This window comes from Sus scrofa, chromosome 13, assembly GCF_000003025.6.
Source record: "Sus scrofa isolate TJ Tabasco breed Duroc chromosome 13, Sscrofa11.1, whole genome shotgun sequence".
Lineage (NCBI taxonomy): Eukaryota > Metazoa > Chordata > Mammalia > Artiodactyla > Suidae > Sus > Sus scrofa.
In genome coordinates, this window is record NC_010455.5 from 203,787,780 (window position 1) to 203,807,999 (window position 20,220).

General features: G+C 44.5%; 1 protein-coding gene and 1 pseudogene across 2 annotated transcripts in view; one reads left to right on the top strand and one right to left on the bottom strand.

Moving 5' to 3' along the window:
* The window catches only part of DSCAM (DS cell adhesion molecule), a 725,315-nt gene that overhangs the window by 221,015 nt on the left and 484,080 nt on the right, over window positions 1–20,220 (bottom strand). Inside the window, 2 exon segments of the mRNA XM_021071497.1 lie at window positions 13,010–13,153; window positions 13,156–13,182. Coding sequence (XP_020927156.1) covers window positions 13,010–13,153; window positions 13,156–13,182 — 171 coding nt within the window.
* LOC110256551 lies at window positions 18,015–18,967 on the top strand (annotated as a pseudogene). Its single transcript, XR_002338181.1, has one exon. The product of XR_002338181.1 is annotated as a non-histone chromosomal protein HMG-14 pseudogene (transcript).

The window sequence follows — 20,220 nt, forward strand, 5'->3', positions numbered from 1 at the left end:
AGGAAGGGGCCGTGCCGCTCGTGCAGAGTCCAATGCAGAGTCCTTGTTGCTAGAAGGACCGCACCCCCTCGTCCTGGAACCATGTTCTTACCCTAGCAGCACCCCAAAGAGACTCAGTGAGCTTTCCCCAGTTTTAGGCCTTGGCACCAGCTCCCGTCCCACCGACAGCAAAGTCTCCACTCTGAGCAAGTAGAGAAACGAAGTAATGAGGTCACGGAAGCGAGGCAGGGCCTCTCGGTGTGGACGGATCCCAGAGCATCCCCCAGGGAGGAGGATGGGGCCACCAGCAGGAAGCGCGGTCTCTGGGCCCCTAAGCTATGGGTTCTGACCAGGTCCCTCAGAGAGAAGACTACAGTTAGCATCCGCTGAAGGCTGTGTCTCTGATGGGTCTCCTCAGAGAGGATGAGAGCACGGAGCCAGCCATTCTCAGGAATGCTTCCGCCACACTTAGAAAATCTCGGGTAGTCCTTCTGTGTATCATATCCAACACTGACAGTTAAAACCTTGGTTCTGGTGCCAGAAGGAGCTACAAATCAGGTGCCTGTTCTGCTCACACAGCCTCGGAAGGAGGAGGACCTTTGCTGCCCGTGTGTGTGTGCTCCCCCACGAGGGCCCTACAGTAGCAGCTAAGGACAGAGCAGCCCCGGAACCCCTAGCTTGGGATGCTGGGGTGCAGTGGCTGAGGGTGTGGTTCTGAATGACTAAGTGGGAAAATCGATATTCAGAGGCCGCTGCCCACCCCCTCTCTGTCCTTTGGATGCAGCCATGTCTGGAGCTGCAGAGAGCAGGTGGCCAGTCACTGCCCCTGTGGCCACAGCCACCCTCCGTGACCCACGTCGCATCACAAATTTTGCCCATGACTGCTCTGGGGCCGCCGACTTCGGCTGCTTCCTGACACAGTAGTTCAGATGGTCCCCGCAGAGGGTCAGGCCTGGGAGGCCCCGAGAGAGAAGTGAGCTAAAGCTCCCCCCACTCTACATGGTGTAAATTGTCAGAGGAGGCCTCTAAGCCTCGCCTTTGTCAGCTCATCTCCATGCACCTGCTCCCAAGCCCATGACAGTTCGGATGAATCATCAGCTTATTTCGGCTGAGCTCATGATAAAACTGGTCCAGGGGCCTCTGAGGATGACACTTGCTTGTAGCTGCTTTTCTTTAGTTAAGCCTGAACAAACCTATTCACTGTCTTCTGCATCCTTTTCCAGAGGAATTACGTTAACATCGATGATGTGACAGCAATGGTTAAGAGAAACGGGGAAGAGAAAGGCACCCCCGGTGTCCAAGAGCTGGCCGGGGGCTCCCAGCTGGGTCTTGCTGTTTGCTTGCTGAATGTAAGCAATGTCACAGAACACCGGCAGCAGACAAGGCCACTCTGTGGCTGAGATGGATCAAGATAAAACGAGCCCACTCCATCCTCATGCCTGAACACAGACAACAGCACAAACGCTGCCTAAATACAGAAGCCAATGATCAAACACACCCACTGTCCGGGCTAATATGAGGGACCACTGCATCTTCAGCCACTGACTCCCTTCCTCCCCAGTTGAGGGTGACACTCATTCAGATACCAGGTCAAAGACTGCTTCCCCCTCCCCCGCCACCGATGCCAACAGCATCCATCCCAGAGTCGAGAGCCGTGTGTTCTCCCTCGTGACAAGAATAAACAAGAATAAACCCGACTTGTTCCGTGTGTGGCTGGTGGGCTATGGCTGGAGAACATACGAGGTGGGAGGGCTGGGGCTGAGAATCCCAGCTCAGATACTTGACTGACTGCCTGGCACATAGAGGAACACAGCAAACGTTTGTTGAATGAATGAGAGAACGAGTCAGCTACTGTGGACACAAATGCATGTATCTTTAAATCTTATCATAGACCATCTCACCATGAAGCTGCTAAGCCTGCAAAAACATTCAAACATAATCTGGAGTCCAATAATCATATAAAATGATGAAGAACTGGGGGTTCAACGGCACAAATAAAGAGGAAAGGCAAACGACCTACTTAGCGAACGGAAGTCACGGTCCTGTGGGAAAGGTAGTAAAAGAGATGTGTGTTCCCAGTGGAGAAATCCGTCCTGCTCCACGGAGGGGCAAAGAGTAGGGGAGAGAACATAGCGGGGCAGTTTCATATTTTGGACGCGAGGACTCAGCAGGGTAAAGCTGTGGGCCCCCCACCGCAAGTCATTCTATAAATTAAATACGAATTTTGATCACCCCCAGTGACTGCCCTTGAAAGAGACAAAAGCTGATCTCAAGCACCGCACCTGAGCAGAGCAAAGCAAGCATCATGTTAACAGTGACGAGGGGAAGGGCTGGCGGTGAAGCCGTCGGAGGAGAGGCCGGTCTCGCCCTCCAGAACCTGACAGGTTGTGCAGACGCGGTTACTTAACCACGTGCCAAGAGCGCAGACATTTAAAAGAACACACTCAGTGCCAACGCACCCACGAGCATTCAGGGTCTGGGTGCAGCCACTTCCAGGACTGAGGAGCTTCCCTCCTCCTCTTAGACACTCCGCTGTCAGAACACCCCATCACGAGGTCCTCTCGGCGCCACAGTCTCCTCCACTGGAGAGGAAACGCGGGCCTGGAGAGGCTGGAGAAGGTGCCCACGTTTACCCAGTTCAGAAGCCTGGGAACTGGGTTGTGAAACCAGATCATCTAACTTCAAAACCAAACTCCTAACAGTGGCTGCATGGGTCCACTAGAGGATGCTGGATATTCTGGGATTTTTTAAAGCAATCGCTCTATTGAGGTATCGTTCCCATACCACATAACCCGCATTTCAAGTGCACAGCTCAGGGGTTTGTGGCGTATTCGTGGAGTTCTGCAAGCTTTGCCACTCTCTAAACACAGAATGTTTTTATCCCGCAAGGAAACTCTGCTTCCGTCTACAGTCACTCTCCGTTGCCCCATCGTCTCCGCCCTCGGTGACATTCACGTTTTCGTTTCTATGGGTTTGCCTGTTGTGGACATTCCGTGTAGATGTGATCTTAGGACATACGGTCCTTTGCGCCAGCTCGCTCTGCCTCAGAGAGTGTTTTCCGGGGACATCCGTGCTGCAGCATGAATCACTACTTCTTTGTCCGTACGACTGAGTGACATTCTGTTACATGATACGCTGCCTTTGGTCTTTCCATTTACTGGCCGATGGGCATTTGAATTGTTCACACCTTCTAGCTATGATGGAGAGTGCTGCCAGAGACCTCCACGTACAAGTTTCTGCGTAGCATGTGTTTTCGTTTATCTTAGGATTATTCATAGGAGTTGTCTGTTATATGGTGGCTGTGCATTTAACTGAGGAATTGCTAAGATGCTGTCCAAAGCAGCTGGACCATTTTGCATGGCCACTGGTGAGGTACAGGGCTCCAGTATCTCCTCACCCTTGCTCACACTTGTCTTCTTTTTTTTTTGCCATCCTAGTGAGTGTGGAGTGGTGTGGTGCCCCACCGTGGCTTTGCTTTGCTTTTCTCTATGCCTAATGATGGTGAGCATCTTTTCATGTGCTTACTGGTCTTCTGCACATCTTTAGGTAAAAACCTTTTCAAGTCCTTTGTCCATCTTTTTTTCTTCCTTTTTACAGCCACACCCATGGCATGTAGAAGTTCCCAGCCTAGGTGGTGAATCGGAGCTGCAGCTATAGGCCTCCGCTACAGCCACAGCAACGTGGGGTCCTAGCTGCATCGGTGGCCTCTGCAGCAGCGTGAGGTAACACCGGATCCTTAACCTGCTGAGCGAGGCCATGGATCGAACCCACATCCTTATGGACATTATGTTGTGTTCTTAACCTGCGGAGCCACAACAGGAACTCCTCTTTGTCCACTTTTAATTGGGTTATCTGTGGTTTTGTTGTTGAGTTGTAAGAATTCTAGATACAAGTACCCTATCAGATATATAATTTACAAATATTTTTTTCCATTCTCCAAACTGTCTTTTCATTTTCTTGATGAACAAATATTTTAATTTCTATAAAGTTCAATTTATACATTTTTCCTCATGTTACTGACAGAAAAATTTATTCAAATATTTTACTCAAAGAGTTTTTTAGTTTAAGCTCCTACATTTAGATCTACGATCTTTTTTGTGCTAGTTTTTTATATGGTGTGAAGTGGGGATCCAACTTTATTCCTATGTTCTAGGTAATTTATATGTTTATACTAATTCACCTGAGATGACTTAAGAATTAAATTATTGCAACACAAAGAGCTTATGTAACTCATCCAACGTACAAAGATAGTAGTTGACATATCAAACCAGGAAGTTTGACTTGAGACCTCATTTTCTTAAATAACTTTCCCTAAAATGAAATTGTTATTTCAAAAATTAAGGACAGGATGAGATGCCCAACAGGTGATGTCAGGACAACTGACTATGTGTCAAAAATATATTCGGTCTGACTTACAATTTGCATTACAGTAAATTCCTTAAGTATTAAAAAGTTAAATGACAAATAGAGAATACTAATATTCTTGGGGGCAGATAATCACATAGTAAGCATGAGCAAAATGAAGGAAAACCTTAAAGGGAAGCTGTTAGATTTAGCTACATGCATTTTTTAAACTGCACATCAAAATACTATAAAATACAACAAAATGTTTCAGATTTGCAGTAATGGCAGAAGAGTTTGGATAGGCTAACCTTTCCACACTTAACTTTAAAATCTGGATTTTGGGGGTTCCTGCTCTGGTGCAATGGGATCTGTACAGTGCCAGGATGCAGCCTTGATTCCCTGCATGGCACTCTGGGCTGAAGGATCTGGTGTTGCCGCAGCAGTGGCACAGGTTGCAACTGTGGCTCAGATCCGATTCCTGGCCCAAGACCTACATCTGTCATGGGGTGGCCACAAAGCAAAAAACATTTCTTAAATTAAAATAAAATAATAAAATTTGGATTTTGGATTGTGTGTATATGTATTTATGTATGGATATGTACATGTATACTGTCGATCTCTCTATCTTTCTACTCAGGCACTGAAGGCAAAGCAGAACTAAACTAACTGAACTAAAGTAGATGCTCCTCTTAAAAGATGAACCTCAGTGGGTGAGATCTGAGAATTTACTGGGGGCCTATATAAATCTGTGTATGAATTAGTAGTAGAAGCCTATTAGCTTCATCTATCAGAGCACAGAGTTAACGACTGGCAAAGCGGTCAGAAAATTAGGGAAAAGTCTTAGAAAGAAGAGAGTCCCAGAGAGTGTAAGTGCCAATATTTGCACACACCATCTGTCCAAACCTCAGATTTCTACTAAACAATGCAGGCGATTACACAGGGCTCAGGGAAAAAGTACCAGCCAGAGGCTGGAAGAACAGATCAGAGATTCCAACTGCTGCCCATCACAAGGGTGAGTGATTTTGAAGTTTAAGGCCAGCTAACTAAGGTTCTGCTAACACAAAAGCTACCCTTTGGAGGAACATAACAGAATCTAGAGTCTCCTAAGTCATTTATGTTACACCTGCTGCAAGGCTGCAGTAAGAGGGGAAGCAAAACTACAATGAAGTATCACCTCACACCTGTCAGAATAGCTTCATCTAAAAGTCTACAAACAACGAATGCTGGAGAGAGTGTGGAGAAAGGGGAACCTTCCTACACTATTGGTGGGAATGTAAATTGGTACAACAACTATAGAAGACAGTATGGAGGTTCCTTAAAAAGCTACATATAGAACTATAATATGATCCGGAAATCCCACTCCTGGGCATTTATCCAAAGAAAGCCATAATTCAAAAAGATACACACACCCCAATATTCACTGCAGCACTATTTTAAGACAGTCAAGACATGTAAGCAAACTAAATGTCCACTGGCAGAGGAACAGATAAAGATGATGTGGTACATATACATAGTGGAATATTATTTGGCCATTAAAAGGATGAAATAATGCCATTTGCAGCAACAAGGATGGACCTAAAGAGATAATCATCCTAAGTGAAGTAAAAGACAAATATCATGTGATATCACTGATATGTGGAATCTAATAACAATGAGGCAGAAGATCTTATTTATAAAACAGAAACAAACTCAGAGATTTCAAAATCAAACTTCTGGTTACCAAAGCTGAAACCGTGTGTGGGCGGGGGGATGAGAGTTAAGAGGACAGCAGTAACATACACGTACCACTGCACGCAGAAGAGGTAATTAAAGAGGACCTGCTGCCCCGCACAGGGACATCTACTCCGTGTTCCGTGATAACCCACAGGGGAAATGGATACATGCATAGGATTCACTTTACGGCACCCCTGAAACTAATACACCATTTTAAGTCAGCTGTGTTCCAATAAAAGTTCCAAAACAAAGGTAACGACATAGCAAAACCTAGTTTTCAATAAAACTGAGTCTGCCGCTGATTCAAAGTCATTCATTCTTCCTCAGCCCTGTGACCCTGTTGTCATGTGTTTGGTCACCTGACCACGCATGACGTGGTCTCTGTTTCAGGCTAACTGGGGTGTGATTTACTGGAACAGCAGTGCTATCCCCGAGGACATCATGACAGCTGCATTTCTTCCCAGAACGACACATTTTTACAGAGGATCTCAAGAGGTCACATGAACCCCATGGGGTTATCCACAGCCTTCTGGGGTCCAGAAGCCAAGGTTCCAAAGGCTTGATTGAGAAGCTCCCCCCGTTAAAATAACAGACACACACAAGCTATCTTGACAGTTTAAGGAACAAAACCATGTACCTTAGTTTTGTTACGTATTTAAAGGCTACTCCCACTGCTTCTGAGAGCACAAAACAAAGAAATAACACAAGCCCACGTCTCTTGTGTTACCGTGAAGAGTGGTCTCTCAGAGTGACAGTGCGGGGCCTGGAGAGCGTTCCGAGGGTGGGCAAGGCCGTCGCGGCCTCACTGTGGGGCAGCCTGGGTACTGTCCCTCCCCTCGGATCATGCGGAGCAAGGCTGCAGGTGCTGGGCAGATGCCTGGGTGCCTACAGCAGCACAGGATGGGAAGGAACGGAGGTTGAATGGCCTGTCAAGGGTAGGTGTGGATTCTTTTTATGGGCAGGTGGGGAGCAATGGGTTGTTGTATGTGCCCAGCCCAACCCCGACTCTGGCAACTGCCTGAGGTCAAATCCAGAGGTCTGTCCTGAAACGGCCAAGGCCCTGAGGGCTGGCTGCCCAGAGCTGGTGCACACACACACACAGTGCACTCGATTGTGTCCCCACCTTCTGGCAGCACAGCGATCAGAGGGGCAGGGGACCCAGGGGCCTGCCCACAGGCAGGGCTGAGGACCAAGGCTGGACTGGAGCCTGTGGGTTGGCTCCGGAAGCCAGGGTTGCAGGGGTAGCTGACTCTCCAGGGAAGAACCTGGTCCTGTGTGCCAGGGATGCTCTTTCACGAGGTGGCACGCAGGGTCAGAGAGGACCCATGCCGAGGGGCGCCTGGGCCTCGTGGATCAGAAGTCCAAACAAAGCAGTGTCCTGGACGCACACAGGCTCAAACTGGCCAGGGGCAGAAGGTGGGGGTGGGGAGGGATGCGACCTCGGCAACTGGAAAGGTTCGCTAGTTTTTGGAACTATTTTCTCATGTTCCCCAGAGCCCAAGCAGTCCTGGTGATGTGGGGAGAGGCTTCTGCAGTCGCCGGGGTGAGGGCACAGTGCTGTCACCAGAGGTCAAGTTTGTTTTCAAGTAGAGCCTAGTCCTTCTGTCCTATCTGCCAAAGGTCCTCAACACTGTCTGATGTTTTGGGTCCCTCTTCCTGGATCAATTAGCATCGAGACGAGAAAGCTGAACCAGAAGCAAGAGGTCCGACCAAGCTGGGAGGGTCTGCATTGATGATTTTTCTGATATCAGAAAAACGAGTGGCTTTCCAGGACCACTCATTCCAAATGCGGCTGCCCGATGTCTTTCCTTCCCACAGCCTCCTTAGGTCTGATTCCGGAAAAGGCAGAGGGTGGTCTCTGTTACACTGCCTTATTATTAGAGTGGTGGGTTTTGAAAGCATTAAAGTAGTGGTGAGAAACTTCCCAGATGGGGCCCCAGCCTGTGCATGGTTCCCAGTGTCCCCAGAGAGTCCCCAACACTGGGCTCTATCAGTACAGTTCGGGTCTTTAAAATGTATGTAAAACCCAGCACCAGGCCTCCTGGACATCCTGAGATCTCATCTGAGACACTGCCTTAATTTCTTAAGGCACTGATTGATTGATTGATTGCTTTTTAGGGCCACACTCATGGCATATGACAGTTCCCAGGCTAGGGGTTGAATAGGAGCTGCAGATTCGGGCCTACGCCAGCGACGTGGCAACAGCAGATCTGAGTCGCGTCTGTGACCCTCATCACAGCTCACGGCAACGCCAGATCCTTAAGCCACTGAGTGAGACCGGGGATCGAACCCACAACCTCATGGTTCCTAGCTGGATTCGTTTCTGCTGCACCACGACGGGAAATCCTGCCTTAATTTCTTTCTTTCTTCTTTTTTCTTTTTTCTTTTTTGCCATTTCTTGGGCCACTCCTGTGGCATAAGAAGGTTCCCAGGCTAGGGGTCAAATCGGAGCTGTAGCTGCCAGCCTATGTCAGAGCCATAGCAACGTGGGATCCGAGACGAGTCTGAGACCTACACCACAGCTCACGGCAACGCCGGATCCTTTACCCACTGAGCAAGGGCAGGGATCGAACCTGCAACCTCATGGTTCCTAGTCGGATTCGTTAACCACTGTGCCACGACGGGAACGCCTGCCTTAATTTCTTGACATGCCTGACCAGGTAGAACATTCTCTCCCATTGCATTTAAAAATATTTGCAGCCTAGCTTTTTAAAACAATGACAGAGAAAATGCAGAATACCTCACATTTTTACTGAAAGCAGTGCAATTTCTTTCCTATCAAAAGAATTTGTTTTAGTCTATTGATTATTCTTAAACAAGCAGATTCAGAAAAGGACCCTGGCCGTCCAAGTTTGCAAAGGCAGCACCCCGACAGGTCAGCATCGCATGGAGGCTGCAAGTACCTCTCTTTGGAGCTTGGAAGTCACTTTTCCTCTTTCTTCCTCCTCACTGCTGACCTTTTCTTTTTCTTCTTTAGAGCACCTGAAAACGCACCTGTGCACAGCAACATCAGGGTCTGGGTTTTCTCTTTCTCCCCAACCAACAGGACCACTCACTATGTATATGCGTTGGAATCCACAAGTCCAGAACTTTCTACTTCACCTGCCAGTGCATTTGGTTTTCATGATAACCTTGTGAGGAAGGCACGACTCTTCTTATTTTACAGGCTCAGGGAGGTAAAACAGTCTGTCTAAAATGACCTAATTAGAAGTGGTGGGACCAGGAGGAGAGTCCAGGTCTCTGAGGAGCAGTCCCAGACCTTTTCACGCCACCCTGGCCCCCGCTGATCACGTCAGTCCTCCTTGACCAACTCATGTGGTCTTTGAGCATTTCCCTGATCTGACCTGGAAAGGTGAGCTTCTCCCTGCCCCCTCAGTAGGATTTTCCTTTGGAGGATATTGCTTCAAGGTTACCAGACACCTGAAAGTAGGCTTCTTACCATCTTTATGCAATACGGTTCAACAATATTGAGAACTTTTTTTAGTGTGTACAAGATTGTAACCAATCTTTGGGGAAAAAGGGGGAGAAGTCTTTGTCCCTTATTTTAGTGATTCCATATAATGTTTTGTTTTGTTTTGTCTGCTCAGTGGTTAGCCAGGGGTGACCCTGTTTTGCTGTCATTCCTGTCTGGTTGCTTTTTGAATAGGCAGCTCTAACTGGCACAATATTGCAAATCAACTCTGTCTTAATACAAAAATATTAATTCTGAACTGGTTAGCTCTTGTTCATTTATAGTGATTTTTCTGTGTTGACGTGGAATGAAGCAATGTGTGTGCACGTGTTTATGTGTGTGTGTGCTCGCGTGTGTGTCTGTGCACATGTCTTGTTAGGACCACATGGAGAGATCAAAATAAAGGATGAGAAATCCCTTCTCTTCTTGCTGCTACCTGAGCACCTCTGGTTTTGGGGTGTGCACCCTGCGGGTGCAGGTGTGTGTAGACATGCACGTCTGAATTTTAATGCACCTTTCCTATTGTCTCTAGGGATGACAACGAGACAGTAAGGAATTGGTGCCTGATATATCCCTGGTTAACATCAGCTACGAAGAGCCCAGAACTCCCCTGCTGCAGTTACCACTAGACACACAGTCTGTTTGCTCAGCAGCCACGCCCCAGCTCTGCCCTCTTCAGACCAGAGTCAAGGTCTTCTGCTCCCACTCCCTCCCGTTTTCTTCGTAAAACAGCCTTACTCTGAGCGGCGGGTCTCCCGCTGCAATGTGCTGAGCGCAGACGTGTCGGCTCACGCACTGAATAGTCTTGTCAAGCAAACGCACAGTGAACAAGCGAGAGTCATCAGGCATCGCTGTTTGTTAGCTGTTGCTTTTGTTTAAATGGTATCATTTGAACCCAAAATTTAGTCACTACATATCTTGTGTCTTCATGCTTCTGTATCTCTTACTTACTATTTTTACTTTTCAGGACTTAAATGCTGCAATTTTAAAAAAGGGTTAAAAATACACCAGGTGCATGAAGCTGAAATAAGGTGTAAAGCCAGCCGAGGGTTATCGAGAACTGGTAGCATTAATTGTTCCATAAACGTACCTCTCCACTGGTAGTTTACGTGGCTTAAGAGAGGGAACTAAGACTGACCAACTCTAAGAATCATGTTTCTTTGACAAACACTCACTTAGAGTGTTTCTTTCTCTAATCCTCTCAGGTACTGGGTACAACGTCCAGACACAGTAACCGCTTGCCTTGAGTCTTTTGATTTTTGGTACCTGCTTTCTCTGTTCCCTCCACCTGAGTGCCTAGGCATACCCTCCACAACGCTGTCTTTCGAAAGCCACTGCATCTCCTAGGGCTGAACACAAACACCATTCTGTAGTCACTGATTCTGCAAAGGAATGTAAACCATGACCCCACAGCCACTATCACTGTCGAAGGTACAGAGAGAGGAGATGCGGAGAAGACCTTCAATTTCTGCATTTTAAAGTCCCACCCATTTTTGAATATTACCTGGCCATTGAAAAATAGTGCCCTTTGCGGCAACATGCATGGGCCTGGAGATTATCGTACTAAGTGAAATAAGGCAGACAGAGAAAGGCGAATATCCTATAAGATCACTTACTGGTGGGAGCTAATCAAAATGATACAAAAGAACTTATTCGCAAAACAGAAACAGACTCAAGGATTTGGAAACCACACGTACAGCTATCAAAGGGGAAATGCTGGGGGAAGGATAAATGGGGAGGTTGGGACTGGCCTATACACACCGTGATATACAAAGTCCGTAAGCAACAAGGACCTACTGTATAGCACCGGGAATGCTACTCAGTTCTCTGTGATGGCCTGTAAAGGACAACAACCAGGAAAAGAAAGGACAGATGGATACGTATCACGGATTCATTTTGCTGTGCCCTTGATGTTAACACAACATTTTAAGTCGACTTTATTACTCCAGTAACTTTTTTCTTAAAATCTACCCATTTTAAAGATTTCCCCCTCCCTGTCGCTTTCCTGAATCCCCCCCAAACAGCAGTGCCGTCCCCCTTGGGAAGGCAGACCTTACCTTCACCTCACATTACGATGAGCAGGTGCCGCAACACACCTCACTGCATCCTTTCTCAAAACATAAGCTCTTTCTTTCGTGAAGGTAAGGACCATGGCTGACTGTACTGACAGCCTTCACCAGGCCCTGTACCTACTAGAGCCCAGGTATATATGAGTGAGACAGAAAAAATGCTTTATACATGTAAAGTACGTCAAAGCAACGGCCAAAGATGTTCCTTTTGCTGGGGAAAGATGGATCAACATGGGTCGATATGGGCCTTCGGATCTTGGGTTTCGTTAATATTTCATCAATTTACTATTTTTAAAAATTTCCATTTCAACTTTGAGTGGGTGTGATATGACTATTTGTCTTCAGATTCTTGCAAGCCAGTTCCTCTAGAGCATAAAATGTAGACGTCAAAAGTGCGTACTGAGTAAGACAACGATATATCTGAGAGCAGCTCTATTTCAGAACTGAAATGGGTCCACTGTATAAAAGAATGGAAAATAGATAGCGTGATATTTTTACTGTACTATTAGAAAAAAATGGATAAAATGGAATAAATTCCTAGTAAAACAGGATGGATACTAGTCTTCGTGTGGCTAGCCTTTAAACATCTCTCTCTCTCTCATATGCACAGGCACCACTGAAATTCACTTTTAAATCCAATCTCCCTAATACATGATATGGGGGAGACCCTTGACAACCTATCAACGGCATAATTAAAATGAAAAAGAGGACGCCTAATCAAAGCCCTGTCGTCAGGAGGAAATCACAGTTTATCTAGTAGACAGAGATATCCATGGAGAAAGACACCAGCCATTCACCGTCAACCAGACGCACACCCATTCGCTAGTGAGAAGCGCTCAGTCCACTGTGCGTCCTCTCTTTGTTGGTTTAGTCACCAAAGCATAAAAATAATTTCACTATAAGGTGCCCTTTCCTTTAAAATGGGTCAGCACGTGGCCCCTAAGCATAGTGCTACACGCTCTATCTTGCTTAGGTGTGTTGATAAGGAGGTTTCAGCTTTCTTGAAATCGTAAGGATCTTAAAACAAACTCTATGGACAAGCCAGCCTGCAAATGATAGAAAAAAAAAGAGGAATACACCCCTGAAAAAACACATCTGAGCCCGTGCACTGGGCTTTTCCACGCTAAAGTCCACAGGAGAGGAATGCAGGTGCTAAAGGCAGAGATGCCTGGACCCCACGATCCGCTAGGGGGCCCAGAGCCCGGTCCAGCGGCCAGGGGAGTGGAAGGGAGAGACGCCGAGGCTCCCCGCCCCAGGGACAAGGGGACGGGCAGGCTCTGACCATCGGCTGGACTCGTGCTGTCCCCCTCAGCTGTGTTTTTGTAACAACAAGACGTCGACACCCGCGCCACGGCGAGCCAGGCTTTGGTGTTAAACGTGTGCATGGAGGTGACGGCACGTGTGCGCCCCCAACGCCCTGGTTATAGGTAAAACGAAGCACGCGTCTCCTTACTTTTCACCGTGAGGTACATGGACTTGCTGACGTCCGCGCCCACATCGTTGCTGACCTTGCACAGGTAGTAGCCGCTGTCTTCTTCCACCACGTGCTTGATCAACAGAGACCCGTTGCTGAGGACCTGAATTCGGCCATTCAGGCAATGGGTTGGAACTGGGGAACCCCAGCACCTGGGACAGAACAGAAGGAGGAAAGGTGATGTCAACAGCGGTACATACGGGGAGACAGTGAGGCCCAGGTGCCCAGACTGACAAAGGGAAGCCGTGGACACTGAGCACGCAGCGCCAGGGACACCACGTTTTTCTTTTCCTTTCCTCCAACACTGAGATTCCTGCCTAGAGAGAAATACATTTATTTAAGATGACCGTATTTCACACTCGAGATAAAAGGGTACGAGACTTTACAGACAGCTTTTACATAAAAAGCCAAGTGTAAGGAGTAGGAAGTAGTTGACAAATTCACGGAAAAAACAGTGGAATGACGACAGAGGCAGACGTCTCTGTGTAACTACATAAATATCTGTGTTCCTGGGGACGTGATATGAATGGGAACGAGGAGAGCCTCCGGGACATGGCATTTAAGGACCTCAGTGACGCCCGCATCCAAGACAACAGGGCGGCCACTCGTACTGCACACGTCCCTCCTTTCTTTCTTTTTTTTCTGGCTGTACCCATGGTGTGCGGAAGTTTCCAGACCAGGGATCGAACCCAAGCAAAAGCAGTGCCCTGAGAGCCACAGAAGTGACCCAAGCCACAACAGTGGCAAAGCTAGATCCTTATCCTGCTGAGCCACCAGGGAACTCCCAATGGCTTTCCCTGTAAGTGCAGCTATAGCCCAGTTTAGAAACACAATGTGGAGTTCCCACTGTGGCTCAATGGAAACAAACCCAACTAGTATCCATGAGGATGTGGGTGTGATCCCTGGCCTCGCTCAATGGGTTAAGGATCCAGCATTGCTGGGACTGTGGTGTAGGTGACTCTGGATGCAGCTCAGATACCATGTGGCTGTGGCTGTGGTGTAGGTGACTGTGGATGCAGCTCAGATACTGTGTGGCCGTGGCTGTGGTGTGGACCGGCAGCTGCAGCTCTGATTTTGACCCCTAGCCTTGGAATTGCCATGTGCCGCAAGTGCGGCCCTAAAAAGCAACAAACAAACAAACACCAAAACACAATGTCCTATTAGTGCCATTTAATGTTATTTAAACAAACTATTCAGGTCATTTCAGTAAGACAACACAAAATTAAAACATGCTCCTTAGACTGCTTGCCTTCAAGGAGACAGTGGCGCCCACGGGCTTGCTATGGTCACAGAGGTGCTGTGACTCATACGAAAGATCCGCATGGAACTGTTTTGTAAAGAAATTAGAAACGAAGAAATGGGATTAAGATCTTGGGAGAGTTGTGGGAGGTCAGTAGTTGGATGAAACTGCTACATGCCTGCCCCTCTGCCAGGACTAGGGGGTTGTGGCCCCAGCCTTGAAAAGCTGATAGGGCTTATCTATTCTCTGACCTGAGTGTGAAGATTTGGGGAGAGCACCCACGTGTGAGGGCACTTCCATCTTCCCAGAGAAAACCGGAAGCGTGGGTCACGTGTGTGCACGAGAGAAGAGCTGCTCGTCTCTTTCCCCAGGAACCACATGGGACCTCAACAGATGGGCAGTCACCTGTTCCTGCAGAAAACGTCAGACTTCGCATCTGGGAAATGAGAGGGGGAGACACTTCTTCCCTTTGGCTCCTTCAAACTGACCATTTACCTTTCGGTATCCCCAGCTCACAGTGGCAAAAACTTCAGCTGTGGCTTCCTTTCCTTTATTTCTACTCCAGGCATCTCAGTCCCACCAAAGAGACAAAAGAGGAGCTCCTGCCATGGCTAAGCAGGTTAAGGACCCAAGCGGTATCCATGAGATGTGGGTTCCATTCCTACTCTGGCTCAGTGGGTTAAGGATCCGGTGTTGCCACAAGCTGTGATGTAGGCTGCAGAGGCAGCTTGGATCTGGCATTGCTATGGCTGTGGTGTAGGCTGGCAGCTGCAGCTACCCTGGGAACATCCATATGCCATGGGTACGACCCTAAAAAAAAATAAAAAGTGGAAATTACAGGCAACTGGGTAAATTCAGTTGCAAAGAACTAAAAGCCCTGCAAGGAGATACAGAAAATATCAGCAATTCTGGCTTTGGTACAGGGTGGAAGAACATGGGTCTACAAGCAGGCAGGATGTAAAGAACTGGAAATAAGCAAAATCTTCTTCAACTTCTCTTCTTTTATGCACCATGGCCAAAAGTCAATAAAGTATTATAAGACACACACATAAAAATCAAGAAAAAAGAATCAGAGAAGAAATCAACAGTTTTGAAACCATGGGTATGGAACTAGCAGATAAGCACTGTACAGTAACTATGGTTATACCCACACTCAGGTGGGGGATTCAGAAAGAATATTAAAACTATACAGAGGAGACAGATACACAAAACACTGGAAAACAACAAACACAATATTAGATCTAAAGAATTCCTTAAGCTACTAAGCAGACGGAACACAGCAGAGAAAGTAATCGGTGAACCTGAAGCTAGGTCAAGAGAAACTCCCCAAATCAAAACAAAAAGTGCAAAAGATTGAAAAATACAGAATAGGATGTCTTAGAGCTCTAGAACAATACCCAATGTTCTAATGTTGGGTAGGTGGAGTCTCAAGAAGAGAAAGACAGATAAAGGCAGAATAGACAATGTTTGAAATGTAGGGGCCTTTAACACCTCCATCAATCAATCTGACTTAATTGGCATTTATAGAACGGTCCACCCTATGACAGCAGAATACATGCTGGTTTTGAAAGCACATGGAACAGCATCCACAATATCATGGGCCATAATGTAAATTTCAACCGACGGGTATAAGATATAATGATAGAAACTATGTTGTAGCCCCACAGGTAACCTAAAATGGAAATCAATAACAGAAACAAACACAGGAAAACCACACATGCTTGAAATTAAAGCAACTGCTAAATAACTCAACAGTCAAAGAAGAACGTGCCGGAGTAATTAGGAAGAAAATACCTTGGGTTGAGTAAGAGTGTAAAACAACATAGCAAAATGTGTGGGATGGAGCCAAAAGCAACATTTAGATGGACGTTTGCAACATTAAATGTTCCTTTTGGAAAAGGAAAAGATCACAAATCAATGCTCTAAGCAGCCACCTTAAGACGCTATTGCAAGAAGAGCAAATACAACCCAAAGTGAGGAGAAACGTTGAAAGAATAAAGAGGGAAATTGAAATCGCTGAAGTAAAAAACAGAAACACTATAGAGAAAACAGATAAAACCTAAAGCTAGTTCTTTGAAAAAAAAAATACAATATCTAAACCTCTAGTTGGGATGATGAAGAAAAGAGAAGATGTACATTATAAATAAGTATAAGAGGCATCGGTGCAGCCCCTCCTTGAATTAAATGGATAACAGGAAAATATTAGGAATAATTTTGTGCCAATAAATTTGAAAACTAACAATAAACAGATAAATTTCTGGAAATACAAAAACTCTAAAAGATCGCTCAAGAAAAATTAGATAACCTGAATAGTCCTGTTTGTTTAAATAAATTTAATTTGTAGTTAAAACCTTTCCACAAAGAATACTCAATACTCAGACAGCCTCATTAGTGAATACTATCTAACAATTGAAAAAAAATTATACACAGTCTTTCAGTAATTACAACAAGATGACATGCTTTATCACTCACTGTATGAGGTCAGCATCATCTTGACACCAAAATCAAAAACTTTTGAACCACAGATCAATACTGATAATGAACATAAAAATCCTTAACTAAACATTACCAAATTAGATTTCTCAACACATATAAACAATAATATATCAAGACCAAGTGAATTTTACTCTAGGAATGCAAGGTTGGTTTATGTTCAAAAATTAGTCAATGAAATTAATCATATCCACAGACCAAAAAAGGAACACAATATGATTGCTTGGATAGAAAAAAAATTTCTACTGAATTCAACATCCTGATAAAACCCTGATTAAAAATCTCATAGTAAACTAGTCATAGAATGGAATAACTTGATAAAAGGTTTTAAAAGACTTACAGCTAACATCGATTGTAAACACCAAATTATTTTCTAGCAAAACAAGAAAGAGACCAGGATGTCTGGTCTTGCCTTTTTAGTCAACATTGTTCTGAAGATTCTAGCAAGAGCAATAAAAAAGAAAATGAAATAAAATATATATGTATTGTTCTGAAGATTCTAGCAAGAGCAATAAAAAAGAAAATGAAATAAAATATATATGTATTGGAAAATAAGAACATAACTGCCTTCCTTCATGATGACATAATTCGTTACATAATCAAATAGCCTACAAAAAAGTTGCTACAATAAGTAAGTTTAGCAACATCATAGGATACATCAAAATACAAAATTTAAAGTAATTTCATTTTTATGTATTAGTAACAAGCAACTAAAATTTGAAATTTAAAAAAAACAGTAAACTTGCATTAAAGCATGAAATATTCAGACATAAATTTAACAAGATATGTGCAAGACTGACCTGAAAACTGCAAAAGTTGTTGCTAGCTATTAAAACAGATAAATGCAGATGGAATACTATATCATGTTCATGGAAAAAAAAATCTCAGTATTTTCAGACAATGATAGGGAATCTTTTTCTATAAAAGGCCAAATGAAAAGTATTTTGTGGCTTGAAAACCATACAATCTGTTATAATTACTTTTTCTGCAATTGAAGCATGACAGCAGCTATAGACAATACATAAATTAGCATGACTGTGTTCCATTAAAATTTATTGTTATTTTATTTTACTATTTTATTTTATTTTATTATTTTATCTTCACTTACATACAGCCACACCTGAGACAAATGGAATCTCCCAGGCTAGGGGTCAAATAGAAGCTGTAGCTGCTGGCCTACACCACAGCCACAGAAACACCAGATCCAGTTCACATCTTCTACCTAAACCACAGCTTCTGGCAACGTGGGATCCTTAACCCACTGAGCACGGCCAGGGATCAAACCTGCACACTCACAGAGATAACGTCAGGTCCTTAACCTGCTGAGCCACAAGGGGAACTCCAATAATATTTATTTACAAAAGCATGTTCTGAGCAGAATTTGACTTGTGGCCTGTAGTTGGCTGATTTGAAGGTATTTAAAAAGAGACAGGCGGCCCAGCTTCGCGAAAGCTCTCGGCACACCATGGCCCGCAGGTACCCCAGACGTAGGCACCAGGCATGCACCCGCTGCCACCAGGATGCCCAGGAGGAAAGTCAGCTCCACGGAGGGGGCAGCGAAGAAGGAGCCCAAGAGGAGACTGGCGAGGTTGTCAGATAAACCTGCTCCTGCAAAAAGTGGAAACGAAGCCAAAAATAGGCAGCAGGAACGGATAATGCTTCAGACAAAAAAATACAAACAGAAGGGAAAAGGGGAGCAAAGGGAAACAGGCCTAAGGGACCAAGCAAGAAACGGAAGAAGATCCGCCTGCAGAAAACAGAGAAACTAAAAGCGAGGAGAGCCCAGCCTCTGATGAAGCAGGAGAGAAGGAAGCCACGTCTGATTAACAGCACACGCCCAGTCCTGTCCGTGGTCCCTGTGTCCCCTCTTGAACAATCCAGAGGAATCGTTTTATCAACTATTTTGTAAACGCAAGGTTTTTAGCAGCTCTAGAAACATTTTTAAGAAGGAGGGAATCCCACCGCATCCCATTTTTTAAGTGGAGATGCTTTTTTTTAAGAGACAAAATCATTTGCTGGTTATTTTTTGGTACAACCAGAAAATAGTGGGATATTGAATGTGGGAGGCTTTGAATGTCTTGGGTGTCAGCTTAACATTCCATAGATGGGGAGCTTTTATATCCTGTAATACAAAGCGTACTAAATGGTGATTTGGAGTCAGTTGTGCATTTAACGTCTTGAACACTCGAAATTACTTCTCTTCCCATGTTGTTTTTGGTAGAATTGTTTCTAAAGCAGACCAACCTTGACCTTGGCTCTCCTTGTCAGAATTGTGTGCACTCTGTAACACCTTTGGTCGTGGTAGTCCAGTTTTCCTAGTAATTTTGTTAATGTGCTGTGAAAGACTGAACATTTGAGTACGTAGTATATATGATATTAAAATTGTGAATTAGTGGGACTTATGATATAACAGCATATCATCATTCGAAGATACTGGTACTTGATATCCTGTTAAGGAAAATTTGCCTCCAACTTTTAAGCTGTAAAGTCACTAGAAAAACTGTTTAGAAAAGAAATACAATGATATGATTTTTTAGATTTTTGGTACATGCGTTAAGAATTGTGTACAAATTAAAATGTCTGTGTATTGATCCTCAAAGCAACCAATAAAATCTCAGTTATGATGTAAGATAATTGTGAAGTTGGAAGGGACATATATTCAAAATACTTACACATCTGTATTAGTTCTTTATCACATACCTAGTGTATGATATAATTCCAAATAGAAAAATTGTTCTCACTCATCTTATTCACAAATAATTCAAAACCAGGGATAAAAAATTTAAAAACATAATAGTTTTTAAATAATTTCACTTGCTTTCCTCAGTGTCAGCTACAGACTATTTTATAAAGTGAGACAAAATGAACAAAATCCTTCTAATCTCTACATCTGTTCGGTCTTTGGGAATAATAAAAAATTATCAAAATGTATAAAATGTAAAATTACAACAGAAACATGTATAATACAGATCATTTAAAGCAATTCATGAAAGTTCACAGAAGATTTAAGCAAATGCTTTAATGAATAATGAACATAGGAAATGAACAATTGATTTTGGAAAGTAATTAATGAAAGCCATCTACTAGTTTACCTACTAGGGTTTAAAATATGAGAATTTTGGATTAGGAATCTGTGAAATTTGGTCAAAAATGCAAACAGTAAAAAAAAAAAGTAACTGCCTTTTTTCTTCTCCTCAAGATTGCATCATCTTGGGGGAATACAGACTTCCTAATCTTTTATAAGCACATATAAAATTGTGCCTTTTCTCTACCAAATGTGTTTATTGTCTAATTACCACACACCTGCTATGTGGTGGATCCTGGGCAAATAGCCAGGGTTACAGACATTGTGGCCTCTTTCTTGCCCTCTCTCTCCTTATCTTTTCTTTCTTTTTTTTTTAAGATTTGTGTTTTTTTCTATTATGGTTGATTTACAATGTTCCGTCAATTTCTGATG